Source organism: Erpetoichthys calabaricus, chromosome 3 (genome assembly GCF_900747795.2).
Source record: "Erpetoichthys calabaricus chromosome 3, fErpCal1.3, whole genome shotgun sequence".
NCBI lineage: Eukaryota > Metazoa > Chordata > Cladistia > Polypteriformes > Polypteridae > Erpetoichthys > Erpetoichthys calabaricus.
The window spans coordinates 228736678-228753479 of record NC_041396.2 but is presented as its reverse complement, the minus strand read 5'-3'; the positions used below and the strand labels follow the sequence as shown (position 1 = coordinate 228753479).

The 16802-nt window shown below is 35.8% G+C and overlaps 1 protein-coding gene across 1 annotated transcript in view; it reads left to right on the top strand.

Moving 5' to 3' along the window:
• Positions 1-16802, top strand: part of LOC114648702 (syntaxin-binding protein 5-like) — a 580738-nt gene that overhangs the window by 536049 nt on the left and 27887 nt on the right. The window contains 5 exon segments of the mRNA XM_051924863.1: positions 1089-1151; positions 5166-5225; positions 5333-5380; positions 15277-15324; positions 16532-16582. Of these exon segments, the coding sequence (XP_051780823.1) occupies positions 1089-1151; positions 5166-5225; positions 5333-5380; positions 15277-15324; positions 16532-16582 (270 nt within the window).

The following is a 16802-nucleotide window of genomic DNA, read 5'->3' as shown; positions in this document are numbered from 1 at the left end:
GGCAATGGTATCAACCAAAAAGCACTGTGCCTTCCCTTTTTAAAACATAGAGAATAAACAGAAGAGAGAGGTTAAAAGTACGCACTGATACAGCGCATTCCCACACCCACCACATGACAAACCAACTCAGGATTCCAGATTAGGACCCAAGTGCAGCCATGCAATGTGTGACACCTCAGCATCACACTAATTAAGATAGAATGGAACAGTGTGAGGTTTTTATAGGGGCTGGAGTGCCAATTCTGCCATCAACCCCCAGCTTTTTCCCTATAGGTTGGAGGGCCTATGTGCAGGGCTGGATGCAGATTAATGTCATACCCAGGACATAGCAATTTCAGGTTAAGGGCCTTGCTCAAGGGCCCAACGAAGTAGACTCACTTTTGGCATTTACAGGATTTGAACTGGGAACCTTCCGATTACCATTGCAGATCCCTAGCCTCAGAGCCAGCACTCTGCCCAGAATAAATAAATTTGTAATAAATACATATAGCCATTTTAGAATGCTTAATAATGAAGAAAAGTTCATAGGACATTGCAACGCCTTTCATTCTTAAATTTTACAAAATTTATGTTATCACTAAAAAAAAAGGTTCAAACCACTCCCTAACCACCTATCTTCATTGTGTTTTTTAACTCGGCCATCAGTCACACCCTGTGTGAGTGAGGTTTCATTGGATCACATCCTGAAGGTTAATTGGAGACTCTAAAATAATGTGATTGTTGGTGTGAATGAGTACCAAAAGAGGCTCTAGCTTCTCCTTATCCTTTCATACGATATGTGGGTTCAGAAAGTGAATGGATAAATGTGTTTTTTAAATTAACCTTACAAAAATGCTATGCTCATTTTGTGTTCTATGATGGAAGCAGAGATAGTGTGTGCTGCTGTTTAGTATACATTAAAAAATTACTTTGAAGTAATTGGCACTTTTTTTTTTTTAACTTTAGGTTTTTCCTTTCAGTTTATTTACCAATAAAATACAATAACTGAGTCCAAAGCAAACAACCACATTCACCTTTTTAAGAGTAAAAAAAACAATTTAAAGCAATTATTTACCAGTTTTTATTAACATCAGCATATGCTTTAGCAGGTCTGTGTGATATTAATGAAGGATCCACGACTTCTGAAGATCGCTGCAAATCTCCAACTTCAGGTAATATATATTTAAATGTTTATACAAAATACTACTAATATTTTATATACAAGTATCACATAATCATATTAAAACATCATTTTCTTTATTAAAAAATGTATATTCTGTCTTACAGTACTTGAGTAGCCAGAATAGTGCCAGAATCTTATTCAATATTTTTGTAAAGAATGACTAAAATTACTAAATGGTTTCCTTTTCAGGACATAAGCAATTGTTGTAATAATTAACATTTTCTGTTTTCAGGTTTGAAATGTTTTTTTAATGTGTATTTTCAAAAATGTATTTTGTATTGCATTTTTATTGTTGACTTTTGTAGAGAACCATTTTTAGTTACATTAATACATTATGTGTGAATGGTGTTAATGCTTTTAAAAAGTGACATATGTCACAGGCTTTGACAGTTTTACTATGAATTACTTATATAAGCATTGAGCAGATGATTTTAAGATGGATACAAGTAAAAGAGACATTTGAAATACTCTCTTCTGAAAATGTCTTTTAGATCCAGTTTATTTCACATTTTATACCATCAGCTGAATTATAATGTGCGGAATGTATATGAAACTCTTAAGTGAATTCACCATATGTTATCTAAAAATCTGTTGAAAGAATGATATGCATTTAAGGAGAAATGCTCAGTGGAAGTTCTTGGAATAGTCGGTGTATTACTTTTCCACTCGAGTTGGATGTTTTTCCTTTTCAGACATACAGTTTTTCAATTTGCAGCAATGCATATAATACATTTCAATGTACTTAATTATTAAATGAATACTGCCCGTCTATCTGTGATCATTAACGATATCATGGACTGGCAAAAATTATAGAAGTTTAAAGTTTTGTTGTTTTGTTGATTATTGCAAAAGTAGTCAGTGGTTGTTTTTAAATATACATGACTTTAGGCACTCCGGAAGTGCAGCATTGTTCAAACTAAAGATTCTTAGTTTCAGTCAATGTCTGGAGTTAATGAAACCTCTCCAGGAGAGCTAAAATCCCTAAGGTGTCAGTAAACAGTGTTAGCAGATGTCTGTTCTGAGAAGCTGCTTTTACGTTAACACTAAGGATGATAGTCAAGCTGATGACCTGGTTCTATGTGTTTTTTTTATATTTATTTAATATAAGAATACAAAAGTAGGCATTACAGTTGACATAATCAATGCCTGTGTGGAAAATATAAAGAAAATTAGTTTTTAGTTTTTCAGCACTTTTTACATTGCATGTAGTAATGTTTCAGTGATTAAAGTTTAAAGCAAAATATTGAACTTATTATACAGGTAGTTTGAATTTGTGCAGGGAAAATGTAATTGCCTTGCTTCATTGCATCTTTAATAGACATTTTTTGACACATGCTATTCATGTAAGCAGACACATGAGGGCAGTATTTAAGCTACATATCAAATCCAGAATCAGTATAGTTGTCAAATAAACCTTGCTTAAAGTACCTCAGTTTGGGGGCATTTCTAAAAATGTAAAAATGGTTAAAATATTCACTTCAAACTGTGCTGAAATAGAAAACAGATAAACAGGCAGTTATTAGTTTATGTGGTGAAGATGACTACAGTCGACCAAAGAGTTACCCTCACACTTTTATTTTGTGTGAATGTGTTTGACTGCATGTGTGGTTCAAAAGACACAGACTGGCATTTATCTGGGACAGCCAAAGCTAAACTGTGTGCCAGACTTTTAAGTATGAAAGGAGAACTGTCTACTTTACAGTGTCCATGTAGGTGTGCACACAGTTACCTTTCACAACTGTTTTGTTTGCATGCTTTTGTTAACTGCATACCTACCACACTGTCTACCACAGGGGTTTTCAAACTAGGTCCTGCGGGACCCACTTTGGCTACAGGTTTTTGTTCTAACCAGCTTCTATTTTTAATTGGACTCATGGGCTAATTAATTAAATAAACTGTTATTTCCCAGATTCTGTGTTTTGGGAACAATGCAGAAATTAGCAGATTTTCATTCTACTTTTCCAGGTGTTCTGATTATTTAATTAATCCATTATTTATTAATTAGTGGGTCTGATGCTAAAGTAGTTGTAGCCTTGCACGATTCAATGTTGTTGGCCTGGGTGTCTGCTCTGCTAGTTTTTAATTGTCATTATTAAGATACAGTGAAGGGAGCAAACTGTTCAGAAAGTTAATGAAATCAACAAAAGTGAGTTAATAATTTAAATAGAAATATTTCTAAATGTCTTACAAATGTAAAAATCATTCAGATCACTGTTATCAGTTGTTGTCACTGATTATGAATCTGGCTGGGAGAAAAACCTGCAGCCACAGTGGATCCCCAGGACTGAGTTTGAAAACCACTGCTGTACCAGTAGATTATTGCTGTGACATCACTGTTGTGGCATTGCACTCACTGTGCCTGGTTCAGCATGTACGTACTACTGATCTTTTGACAGTTATTACCAAATATAAACAGCAGATTGATGCAGTTATGTTGTCGGCATCTTCTAAAAAGAACTGGACACCATATTTGTGAAAAGCTTTTTGTAACTTTGTTACCTGAAAATTTTCAGTGTGGTTTGTTTTCTTTTTTTTATTTTGGACCTGTACAGGCTGGCCAGATTCAGACGAGTGTAAATGTAGCCAGCTGATCTAAGCAAGCTCTTGTGAGCTCATCCAAAGTTCTGCTGCCCAACCTTCCTTTTACATGCTTGTATTTCAAGCAGAGTAAAAAAGGTTTACACCATAACCTGTTTTTTGTAGCTTAGTTTCCTTGTCACATTTTTTGTGAATAGTCCATAGCATTTCTTATGCTCCCAGCGATGTGTTTGTGGGGATATGTGCTGACAAGCCTTAACAGCATGTACTGTATATTTCATATACACTGAATTGTATTATATTCCGAGCAATTAACAGGCTACACATACACACACAACTCATGAGCACATATGTAGGCTCCAATTCATAAACAAAAATGCATAAAATTTTTACTGCATCCCTAGCCTATATACATTCTTAGTATGGATTGAGCTTTCAAAGTCATGTTAAACATTGCCATGAGCTCAAACTGATTGCTTTCAGTTTGTTTGCTTCTTTGGTTTATATGAATTTGTCTTGCATCAAAATTAATTATTACATAAAACTTACTAGTTAGTCATGTATTGCTTTGTAGTGAGTTGTATATATTCTTGGGTATAAGTATATTTTTGTACACTCATGCTATTGCCCTTCTGGTTAATGTCATGTCCAACATAAACCTCCAAAAAAATAAGTTTTAACAAATGCACAATTGGCTCCTCTCAGTCTCCCTCCAAGTGAGTCTTCATTTCAAGTTAATTTAGTGAATCTATACAAAATAAATTCTTACTGGCAGTGACCAAGTATAATAACCAGAGTCAGGAGTCACCCCAAAACTTAAACATCATGGGTGGTTAACTCTGCCTTGGATGGTTGTAGTTCACACTAAACACCAATCCAAAGTAATCACATATAAATGACAAATACACTTACTCACTGACAATGGGCATGGCCCACCAGGATATAAAGTATACACCTAGGTGTTTGCAGGGTGCAGAGAACTTTCAAACATCCATATCCTTCTAGAAACAAACTCAAATAGTTAACATGAGAGTTGATTTCCCTTAAAAGCACAAACCTTACACCAACTTCATTTTCCCCCTATCCAGCCCTAGAATATGTGGTAGTGGTATCAGCTTCTCCAACCAGTAACAGGAACTTTACTTTCCTTTACCTGAGCAGACAAATTCCAAAAATAGCTCAATGTACAGAATGTAACATACATGTGGTTAATATTTTGGCTGGCGTTTTAATGGAAATTTAATTAGAAGGTCTTTTTGTTTTGTCAGATGTTGTGAAGTTGTATTTTCTTGGCTATTATGAAACTCAATTTGCTGTTTACTATATGCATTTTGAAATTCTAAATATGAGCTAATATTTGATATGGTTAACCCATATCAAAATCAAAGCTGTTTCTGAAGTAAGCTCTTGTTTTCCAGTAGATTTGTAAAACTTTTATAATGATTATAATGTTATTGCTATATAGGTTCTACATCACCATGCAATTCTGAGGATGACCAGAAAATACCTAGATTTATAGAAATGGGTATAGTATTCGAATATGTTTCAAATAATTTATGCACAATTTTCTTTCATTTTTTAATCCTTTGTTATAAATAACCTTTAATTATTTTTAATTAAACTTACTTCCAGTGAGGAACAAAAGCAGAAACTTTTCCAAGATGGTAGTCAATGACCTAGGTATGAGAAAAAAGAAAACAAAGAAAAACATTTTTAAATTTCACTAATTTATTTGCTTTCTTCCTGTGCACAACTAACAATCACTGAATAATAAAGTCTAATCAAAGCACTTATCTATCTGGTAAAATCTTGATTGATTTTTAAAATAAATGCTAAAAGGCTATATGAGGAGAATAGTGACAAGGAGGGCTTTCATTTCCATTTTAAGCACTTTTTTAACAGGGAAAAAGTGCTCTGTAAGTAATGTATTAGTTTTTATTTTTATATATCTATATTTATGGTTTAACATTTTCATGAAAAGATCACCCAAGTACTGGAATTATTTTTTTATATGGAATTTATCAGAATTTTAGAGAGCATTTCCTTTGAAAATAAAAGAATTTAAGTTGTCACTGCTTTCTTAAAGAGTTGCAAGGGTCCTTGATTCACCGTTCTCCACCTATGCCTACTAAGCCAACTTTAAGTAATGTTTTTTACTGCTATTACTAAGAGGTGTTGGGCACACATTGATCACTAAGAGGGATAATTAATTCAATTTAACATTATACAAACTATTTTTGAGCACTGTGTTTCTATATTAACATGGACTGAAAAGAAACTCCTTTAAAATTGTCTTATTTATAATCTATACAGTCACTTAAACTGTATAAATCTAAGACAATACAATAAATAACTATATAATGGTTTGCCCTGCTTGCAAGCTTAGGTGGTATTTGGCTATTCCTAAGTTCATAGAAGGAGAAAAAGAAGAATTTAACTGAAAATAGCAGTTCAGTATTTGTCTTGAAAAGGTCGGTCAGTCAGTCATTTTTTAATGATGCATTACAAACTGCCAGTAAAATGATGTTTGTAAAACTTTTTAAATAAAAATATTCTGTTAAAAATTAAATTAGAATTATTTAGTTTTCATAAAGCGTTCAACTCAGTTGATAGAGCTGCTCTGTGGGACATCCTGAGACTTTCTGGGATCCCCTCAAGGTTGCTGGATATCTTGTCTAGCTTGTACACCCTGCATTTTTCCCAGTTGATTCTGGTGTTCGGCAGGGTTGTGTTTTTGCTCCTACTCTGTTCAGTGCTTGCCTGGACTGAGTGTTTGGCAGGGTCAAGGAGTCCAGCGGCTGTGGGGCATCTGTTGGTGAAGAAAGATTCACTGATCTTGACTTTGCTGATGATGCTGTGATCTTCATGGAGTCAATGAAGGCTGTGATCGGGGCTCTCGAGCAACTAAGCAAGGAGTCTGAGTGTCTGGGCTTATGAGAGTCCTGAATAAAAAACAAGATCCAGGCTTTTAATGACATCTTATGCACAGCCATCAGTAGTGTGTCTGTCTGCTGAGAGAGTGTTGATCTCGTCGAGAGGTTTACTTACCTCGGCAGTGACATTCATGTCTCTGGTCACTCTTCCTATGAAGTCAGTAGAGAGACTGGGAGAGTATGGAGGGTCATGAGGTCACTGGAAAGGGGTGTGTGGTGCTCCCAATATCTATGCAAAAGGATGACGGTCCAAGTCTTTAGACTCTTTGTGGGGCGGGTTGGCAACTAGGATCCCGAGCTGTTTCGTTGTGTGGTGGGTACAGCAACGCGCTGTACCAGTGAATGCTCCCCGACCAGACCTGACCTAGTGCATTTTTTTTAGTGGCTCTGGTTAAATGTTTTGCAATGTTTTTTTTTGTTTTGTTTTGTTTTGTTTTGGTTTTTTGATACTTATTTAAAGCAAACATGTTTTTGAGTGTTCATTGAATTTAAATTTACAAAAAATTAGTTGTCTATATTATTTACATGTACATAGGCACAGCATTAGTGGTGATGTGATTAAATGGTATTGCCACTCTTACAATTTTGATATAAAACATTATTTTCAAATGGTAAAAAAGATGACCTTCTCACTTTTGTTTGTTTCAGTAAAAACGTAAATGTAATTGTTACCACACTCTCGAAGAATACAGCACATTTTTCTGAGAAACAGCTACCTCATGTTGCCTGGCTTAATTAAGCTGCAGATAACAATAACTTCTGTAACTTCATAACAGTTCTTATTCTTATCTGACCTTATTTTGTGAAAATAACAAAAAAGTAATCTGAGAAATGAAATTCTCATCGAACAAGAAAGAGCTTCAAGGCTAAAAAATCAATTTTATAAAGACTTTCACAATTATGTTTCTAACAGTTCACACTGTTATCTAAACTGTGCTGAAACGCAAAGGATGAGAGCATGAAATGATAGGATATCATTGCTGATTTTTAAGAATTCCTGAAAAAGTGCAATGCATGAAGAGTACTTTCATTCCGCATTGTCTGCAAGATCACAATCTAGGAAATGTTATATGATTGGAGGCCCAGAAGGACCTCACTGTTGAAAGAGAAATTTAGAAGAACCCATATTAACTTTTCAGTATGTTATAAAAACTAATGTCTATCCTCCTGGGAAATTTTTCTGGGGACAAATGGAACAAGACTAAAATCCATCCATCCATCCATTTTCCAACCTGCTGAATCCGAACACAGGGTCACGGGGGTCTGCTGGAACCAATTCCAGCCAATACTGAGCACAAGGCAGGAACCAATCCCGGGCAGGGTACCAACCCACCGCAGGACACAAACAAACACACCAAGCACACACTAGGGCCAATTTAGAATCGCCAATCCACCTAACCTGCATGCCTTTGGACTGTGGGAGGAAACCGGAGTGCCCGGAGGAAAACCTACGCAGACCCGGGGAGAACATGCAAACTCCACGCAGGGAGGACCCAGGAAGCGAACCCGGGTCTCTTAACTGCGAGGCAGCAGCGCTTCCACTGCGCCACCGTGCCGCCCCAGGCTAAAATCCTCCCCCCCAATTATCAAACATAATAAAGTTCCATAATGTTGCCATGGTGCTTTGCTGCCTCTGAAGGCCTTGAACCCGTTTAAGGTATTGCAACATCTGAAGCATTTTGGAGCACAATTTTCAGACCAGTGTAGTTAGTCAAAGGACTTGTGTCCTTTATCAGGACAATGATTTTAAAAATAATTTCATAGGCAGCCAAGAGTGAGTAGCTGAAGTAGAAACACTGGATCATTCTGGAATCACCAGCTATGAGTTTTGATCTAAAAAACCTTGTAGTGAAATCTGAAAAAAGCAATAAGTCAACAGTTCCAACTTTTTCGTTTATATAATTTTTCAATTTAAATGTTAGGCAAAATTTCTTTTGTTAAATGAGGTTAACAACAAATTTCATCTCTTGTAATTTATATGTTAAGAATTTTGTCCAACGTTTATCAGATGTGTTGTTTTTGGGTAAGGTTAGTCACATTATTTTAATTGTGTTAAAAAGATGCTGCTATCAAAATCATATTTATAGTTACTTGAAGGAAAATAAACAAAAATAAGAAAACAAGCAGTCAGCTGGTCTATCAGTCTAGGATTTTGCTCTGTGGTGTCACCTCTAAACACCGTCTGCCACTATCAAACTGGAGGCCTTTGCAATACAAAGCTTATCTAGGTGCAGTGGTGTGTTTCCATTGTGTAATGTCTGGCTGCTGCTCAGCCGATCTCTCCTACATACATGGATCTAAAAGCATACTATTTTAATGTGTGTGTGTGTATATATATGTATATATGTATATATATATATATATATATATATATATATATATATACATACAGTGGGTACAGAAAGTATTCAGACCCCCTTCAATTTTTCACTCTTTGTCATATTGCAGCCATTTGCTAAAATAATTTAAATTAATTTTTTTCCTCATTAATGTACACACAGCACCCCATATTGACAGACAAAAAAAAGAATTTTTGAAATTGTTGCAGATTTATTAAAAAAGAAAAAACTGAAATATCACATGGTCCTAAGTATATAGACCCTTTGCTCAGTATTTAGTAAAAGCACCCTTTTGAGCTAATACAGCCATGAGTCTTCTTGGGAAAGATGCAACAAGTTTTTCACACCTGGATTTGGGGATCCTCTGCCATTTCTCCTTGCAGATCCTCTCCAGTTCTGTCAGGTTGGATGGTAAACGTTGGTGGACAGCCGTTTTTAGGTCTCTCCAGAGATGCTCAATTGAGTTTAAGTCAGGGCTCTGGCTGGGCCATTCAAGAACAGTCACAGAGTTGTTGGGAAGCCACTCCTTCGTTGTTTTAGCTGTGTGCTTAGGGTCATTGTCTTGTTGGAAGGTAAACCTTCGGCCCAGTCTGAGGTCCTTAGCACTCTGGAGAAGGTTTTTGTCCAGGATATCCCTGTACTTGGCCACATTCATCTTTCCCTCGATTGCAACCAGTCGTCCTGTCCCTGCAGCTGAAAAACACCCCCACAGCATGATGCTGCCACCGCCATGCTTCACTGTGGGGACCGTATTGGACAAGTGATGAGCAGTGCCTGGTTGTCTCCACACATACTGCTTAGAATTAAGGCCAAAAAGTTCTATCTTGGTCTCATCAGACCAGAGAATCTTATTTCTCACCATCTCAGAGTCCTTCAGGTGTCTTTTAGCAAACTCCATGTGGGCTGGTATGTGTGGAGACAACCAGGCACTGCCCATCACTTGTCCAATACGGTCCCCACAGTGAAGCATGGCGGTGGCAGCATCATGCTGTGGGGGTGTTTTTCAGCTGCAGGGACAGGACGACTGGTTGCAATCAAGGGAAAGATGAATGCGGCCAAGTACAGGGATATCCTGGACAAAAACCTTCTCCAGAGTGCTAAGGACCTCAGACTGGGCCGAAGGTTTACCTTCCAACAAGACAATGACCCTAAGCACACAGCTAAAATAACGAAGGAGTGGCTTCCCAACAACTCTGTGACTGTTCTTGAATGGCCCAGCCAGAGCCCTGACTTAAACCCAATTGAGCATCTCTGGAGAGACCTAAAAACGGCTGTCCACCAACGTTTACCATCCAACCTGACAGAACTGGAGAGGATCTGCAAGGAGGAATGGCAGAGGATCCCCAAATCCAGGTGTGAAAAACTTGTTGCATCTTTCCCAAGAAGACTCATGGCTGTATTAGCTCAAAAGGGTGCTTCTACTAAATACTGAGCAAAGGGTCTGAATACTTAGGACCATGTGATATTTCAGTTTTTCTTTTTTAATAAATCTGCAACAATTTCAAAAATTCTTTTTTTTTGTCTGTCAATATGGGGTGCTCTGTGTACATTAATGAGGAAAAAAATTAATTTAAATGATTATAGCAAATGGCTGCAATATGACAAAGAGTGAAAAATTGAAGGGGGTCTGAATACTTTCCGTACCCACTGTATATATATATATATATATATATATATATATATATATATATATATATATATATATATATTTTGTTCATTCAAAATCTCAAAGAATTGCTATGAAAGATTTTATTAAGAGTAAGTCAATGTCATATCCATCCATTTTTAGATCGAACATGTTTTCTTATTCTAGCCTCATCCACTGTAAGCACCTGTATTGATTAATTTTTATAAACTTTAGTGGTACTTCGGAATTACGATTTTTAGAACATCAGACAACACACAGTACAGAATATAGGATAACATGAAAAGTTGTTTTAAATTGTCTGTTTCTTAAGAAATATAAAGATTAAAAAGTTAATTCATTATATTATTCTGTCAGTGATACACCAAACTGAAAACACATTTAGGCTTTTTTTTTTTAACAGAAATGTACTTTTCATTGAACCAAACAGAGAACAGCATGGTGGTATATTGATTAGTGCTGCTGCATCACTGATCTGGTATCTTGAGCTGAAATCCCCCAAATTATTATTGACCATGTGGAGTTGCATGGGTGTCTGTTTTGTTTTTTCTCCATTTACTCCAGTTGTACTCCCAGATCTCCAAAAGCATATGTATTAGGTTAATTGCCATCTCTAAATTTTATGAGTGAGCTGGCAGTAAAGTGGCCTGGTGTCCTACTTAGGATGGGTACCTACATTGCACCTGGTGTTGAAAGAATTGGATTAACCTGCTTAGTCCTGGACAAGGTCACAGGGGTCTGCCAGATTTTTATTTCAGAGTAAATTCTGTGGGCACAAATATTGTTTCTACCTGTTAGAGTCAGTAAGACTAGCGATACACTGTTGGTAAGTGGATATGGTTAAGATAGTAAAAAAAGAAAGGAGGTTTGGTCAAGGAAATGTTACAGTTGGTCATTCCATGCAAGGATAGAGGGTGCAACAGAATTATATTGTATTGACCATCTAAAGTGTGTTTACAATGGTCAACTTGCTACAGAGAAATTTGCTTGGAATGTTGTGGGACAACACTTTGCATATCTATTCTTGTAATTTCTGTATCATCAAGGCATAGATAATATGTTGTAGATATTGCATTTTCCAGGAGGCGCATGATCCCTGAAAAATTGGTTCATTTATTTCAAGCCTAATACCTGCAAAACAAAAATTTGTACATATTAAAACAGAAGACAAGACAAAAAATATGACTAGTGAAAAAAAAGAATTTTTGATGGTAGTTTAACTTGGAAAATGCAAGCAGTCATAGGGAAGAGTATATTATTCTCATCATTCACAGAACAAGAGTCTCTTAAACAACAGGATCAAGTTTCTTGTTTTGCACTGAGTTCTCTTGTCATGCTCTTCACCTGTGCCCAGGTGGCTTGGTTTGGAAAATGTCCAGAAAACTGGATGGACTGATGACTTCCAGAAAGGTAGCACTTACAAGTGAATTAATTAATATTAATAGGATATTGTAGCTCTTCTCTTCTATCATCTTATTCAAATATTATGTACATTTGCTTGACAAGTTCTACAACTCCATATATACTCACTGACCACTTTATGAGGTATGCCTGTTCAACTGCTTGTTAAAACAAATATCTTATCAGCCAATCACATGGCAGCAACTCAATGCATTTAGGCATGTAGACATTGTCAAGACAACCTGCTGAAGTTCAAACCAAACATCAGAATGGGGAGGAAGGGTGCATGAGCATGGCATGGTTGTTAGTACCAGACGGTCTGTTCTAAGTATTTCAAAAACTGCTTATCTACTGGGATCATGCACAGTCATCTCTAGGTTTTACAGAGAATAGTCTGAAAAAGGGAAAATATCCAGTGAGTGGAATATCTCTGGGCGAAAGTGCCTTGTTGATACTAGAGGTCAGATGAAAATGGCCAGACTTGTTTGAGCTGATAAAAACACAACAGTAACTCAACCATTCATTACAATGGAGGTATGCAGAAGAATGTCTCTGAACGCACAACACATTGAACCTTGAGGCAGATGGGCTACAGCAGCAGGAGACCACACCAGGTGTCACTCCTGTCTACTAAGTACATGCAACTGAGGCAACAATTTGCACAGGCTCACCAAAACTGGACAGTAGAAAGTCTGAAAAACATTGCCTGATCTGATGAGTCTCAATTTCTGCTGCAACATTCGAATGTTAGGGTGAGAATTTGGCATCAACAACATGAAAGCATGGATCCATCCTGCCTTATATCAGCGGTTCAGGCTGGTGGTTGTGGTGTAATGGTGTGGGGGATATTTTTTTGGCACTCTATGGGCCCCTTAGTACCAACTGAGCATCATTTAAATGCCGTAGCCTACCCGAGTGTTGTTGCTGACCATGTCCAATCCCTTTATGACTACAGTGTACCCATCTTCTGATGGCTACTTCCAACAGGATAACACTCCATGTCAAAAAGCTCAAATCATCTCAAACTCTTGAATGTAACAATGAGTTTATTGTACTCAAATGGCCTCCACAGTCACCAGATCTCAATCCAACAGCACCTTTGGAATGTGATAGAACATGAGAGTCGTATCATGGATGTGCAGCTGAGAATTTGCAGCAACTGCATCATGCTGTCATGTCAATATGGAACAAAATCCCTGAGGAATGTTTCTGGCTCTTTGTTGAATCTATGTCATAAAGAATTGCGGTAGTTCTGAAAGGAAAAGGGGGTCCAATCCCGTACTAACAAGGTGTACCTAATAAAGTGTTGGTGAATGTATGCTTACTCTTCTCATTTTAATCATAAACTCTAGAAATTTGTAGCTCTGCCATTGTAGTTTTTTGTTGTAATTTCTCCCTAGAAGTTTACATTTTCAGTACTCCTTGTTCTGCATCTCATAAAGCATCTCGTATTCCCCTAGGGGTTTTTGGAGCTCTGCATCGCTAATTTAAATGACATATAATTTATGCAATTGAATCCTGGCCATTTACATGCTTTTTGCATTACTGTAAATTTTGTTTTATTTGTTAAAATTGTGGGATTGTCAATTTTGTTCTGGGTTACTAGACTTTCTTTTTTTATAAAAAGGAAGAGGGCCATATTTGGTTACTAAAATTGAATTTTTTGTGTTTAAGTGTTTTTTTTATTATTTTTTTTTATTTTTGGCAACTCTGATAATACTATAAAATATACAAGGTGAGTCAAAATTATATTAACATTTGAGTGGCAGAAACAACTTATTCAAAAAAAATGATTTACAGGAATGTCCCAACCTGTTCGCCATCATGTTCAACACATGTACCATATGTGGCACATAAATTGTCCACAAAAATTGTATGTTTTTTTTTGTTCTTTATTTCGCCTTATACAATTTCTTGTATTAGGAATTTGTTAATTTTCACCACCCCTTGGGAACAGAGCGCAGGGTCAGCCATTCTACAACGCCCCTGGAGCAATTACAGGTTAAGGGTCTTGCTCGAGGGCCCAGCAGAGTAGGATCTCTTTTGGAAGTGACAAGGATTCGAACCGGCAACCTTCTGGATACCAGCACAGATCCTTAGCTTCAGAGCCACCACTCCGCCCAAACAGTACCATTAGTGTTAACATAATTTTGGCTCACCCTGCCCATTTCTTTCCTTTTTTTGAAAACTGCATGTAAAAAGAAAAATCACCTAATATTCAACTATATTCTATTATTCACATGCTTATTGAGAAAAGTGCTACAGCGGAATTATGCTTGAAGTATTATACTGTTTATATTGTCATCTTTATTATATGGACACTAAAAAAAAAAATTCTCTGCACTAATACTTTTGTAATCTGTTAGGAAAGAGCCTGAAACAGACTTGTAGATTTGACTTTGTCATGTATGCATTAATTCCATTAGCTGTTGTGAAGTTCCTATTCTTATCTATAGGGAAAAAAAGTAAATAAATGTGTTACATAAATCCTTACGTAAATACATTTAGTTTTAGGGAAAAGTTACTGAGTCGTTCGCTGTACCTACTACAACATTTTATAACATTGTTCGATTTTTTTTTTAGGTTTTACAGTGTTTACATTTTGACTGCAAACAATGAATAAAAGTTATTAGAGATATATTTTAGACTATATAAGAATGTTTTTAAAGAGTTGAGGACTGTAAAGTTCATTGGCATGATTTCATATCTGTTATCTTAACAAACCACTTTTATCCTATGTATCTTTTTTTAATGATCTCATTGTCAAGGTGCCATACAAATCCAGAGACATAGTTCAATTGTGTCCATTAATTTGTTACAATTAGAGTGATTTGCTTAGGATTACAGTCATTTAAAGCCAATACCTCCAATACTAGACAAGACTAAATTGCTTCAAAAAGTCACTATTTGCTTCTGAAATTAAGGTTTCTTATTAAATTGGCTGGGCAGTTTACTGCAGTTTCACATTAATCCTTCTCTGAAGAAGTGCTTCCCTTTCCTTTTCTTTTTTTCTTGAATGCAAAACTGCATGCTCACGATTAATTGATCAAGTGAATATTATAAATAATGAAAACTGTTAAGTCTTTAGTAGAAAAGAAAATGTTTTAAAAACATTTAGTTGACTGGGAGAGGATGATTTTTTTTATAAGGAAGTATTCTTTTTATCATTATCAATTGTTTGACCCAGTTCTCATTCTAAGCACATAGTAAAGATCTAGCAACATGCCTAACTACAATGTTACTTTACTTTTCTAAAAGTGGTGACGTCAAACCATCAGCTGTTCCACAATGGAGGAGGTAAAGGAGGTAAGAGTGAACATTTGTACAAAACGTCTGAAGATTCACCATAAACGTTCGATTTGTCATTTTGTTCTTTCAACTTGTTAATTGTTTGTACAGTGCTAAGAGTCCCATTTGTGGTAGTTGAACAAAATAGTTCAAAATACAATGTAGATTTTAGTGCATGAGGCATATTAGTGTTTTTTGTTGTGTCTTGTTCATAGATGCAATATTTTAAAAATAAGCAAGAGCTTGTTAGGAGAAAATTAGTAAAAATGCTAAATTCAACTGTTTTTTAGATTGTCTTTCAGGCTGCCTTATATATTTTTGATGTTAACAAATGGTGGTAATGTCTTCTCAAGCACTTGTTTTGTAGGAGAGAAATATAAAGAAAAACTCTTTCTACTGCAAAAAAAAATGGTTTAACAGTCAAATTCAGAAACAAAAGTCAAAAATCTGTGAGTCTGAGGGTGTGGCCGTGCAACTTATAAATTGCAGTGCACTAGAATGTCAGTTAAGATGTCATGGACACACTCTTGGTAATTTTCAAGGTCAGAAGAAATATTTTACATTTTGTCAGTTGACCTTACAGTATTTCAAGTCCCATGTTTTCATTGCCTTGTAATGTCAGGGTGGATGACTATATTAAAAGTGGGGGCATATGCCTTTTCTCAAAAGTAAAAGTTCATAATGTCTGTGATAAACAACATTGCAGTCTTATGGAAGGTCAGGGTTATGTTGCATGACTGACAATATCTTAAAAGGAGAAGTGAAGTGTAAAGGCTTTCATGTGTATTCTTTTAAACTAAATGTTTAACATCCTATTTGAAGATAAACAAATTGGTAGGATCTTTGTGCACCCAGCACACTTTAACTCCACCGCTTTTTCCTGTTTTGTGCACGCTGTATTAGCATGGACACTTTCAGTCTGCTAAGATATTTGTAATGAAATAGACTTCTCTTTTCAGCAGATTGTGAAGAGCACGATTCCCTTTGACATGTTATAATTTAGCATGTAATTAACAGTTTATATAACAGTAATGTGTTTTGATTAAGCTACTGTATGTCTTTATATAAACCCGTTACTAATGACATTTAAATAATATATATGAAAAGTTTTTTTTTATCATATTTAGCTGTTTCTTGTTCAGTGTATAAGACTTGTCTTTGTAAATATATTTCCACTCTTTTTTTCCTTTTTTTTTTTTATGTTTTGTTTTGTTTTTTCTTCCAGCAAAGATGTCACGGAAACTAAGCTTACCTACTGAGTTAAAGCCAGATTTAGGTAAGTATGTATACAGATTTTTTTGTTGTCTCATTTATTGCATTCCAGACTTCACATTTAATTATTTTTCTTCACAAGAGACAGTTATATCTTCTCCTTTAACAAAATAAAAACTTTATATTTAACTGACACTTAGGTCATATTTCACTGTTCTTCTTAAAATATTTAGGTTTTTGCTATATCTGTACTATATTACAAACACTGTCACAATGTAGTAATA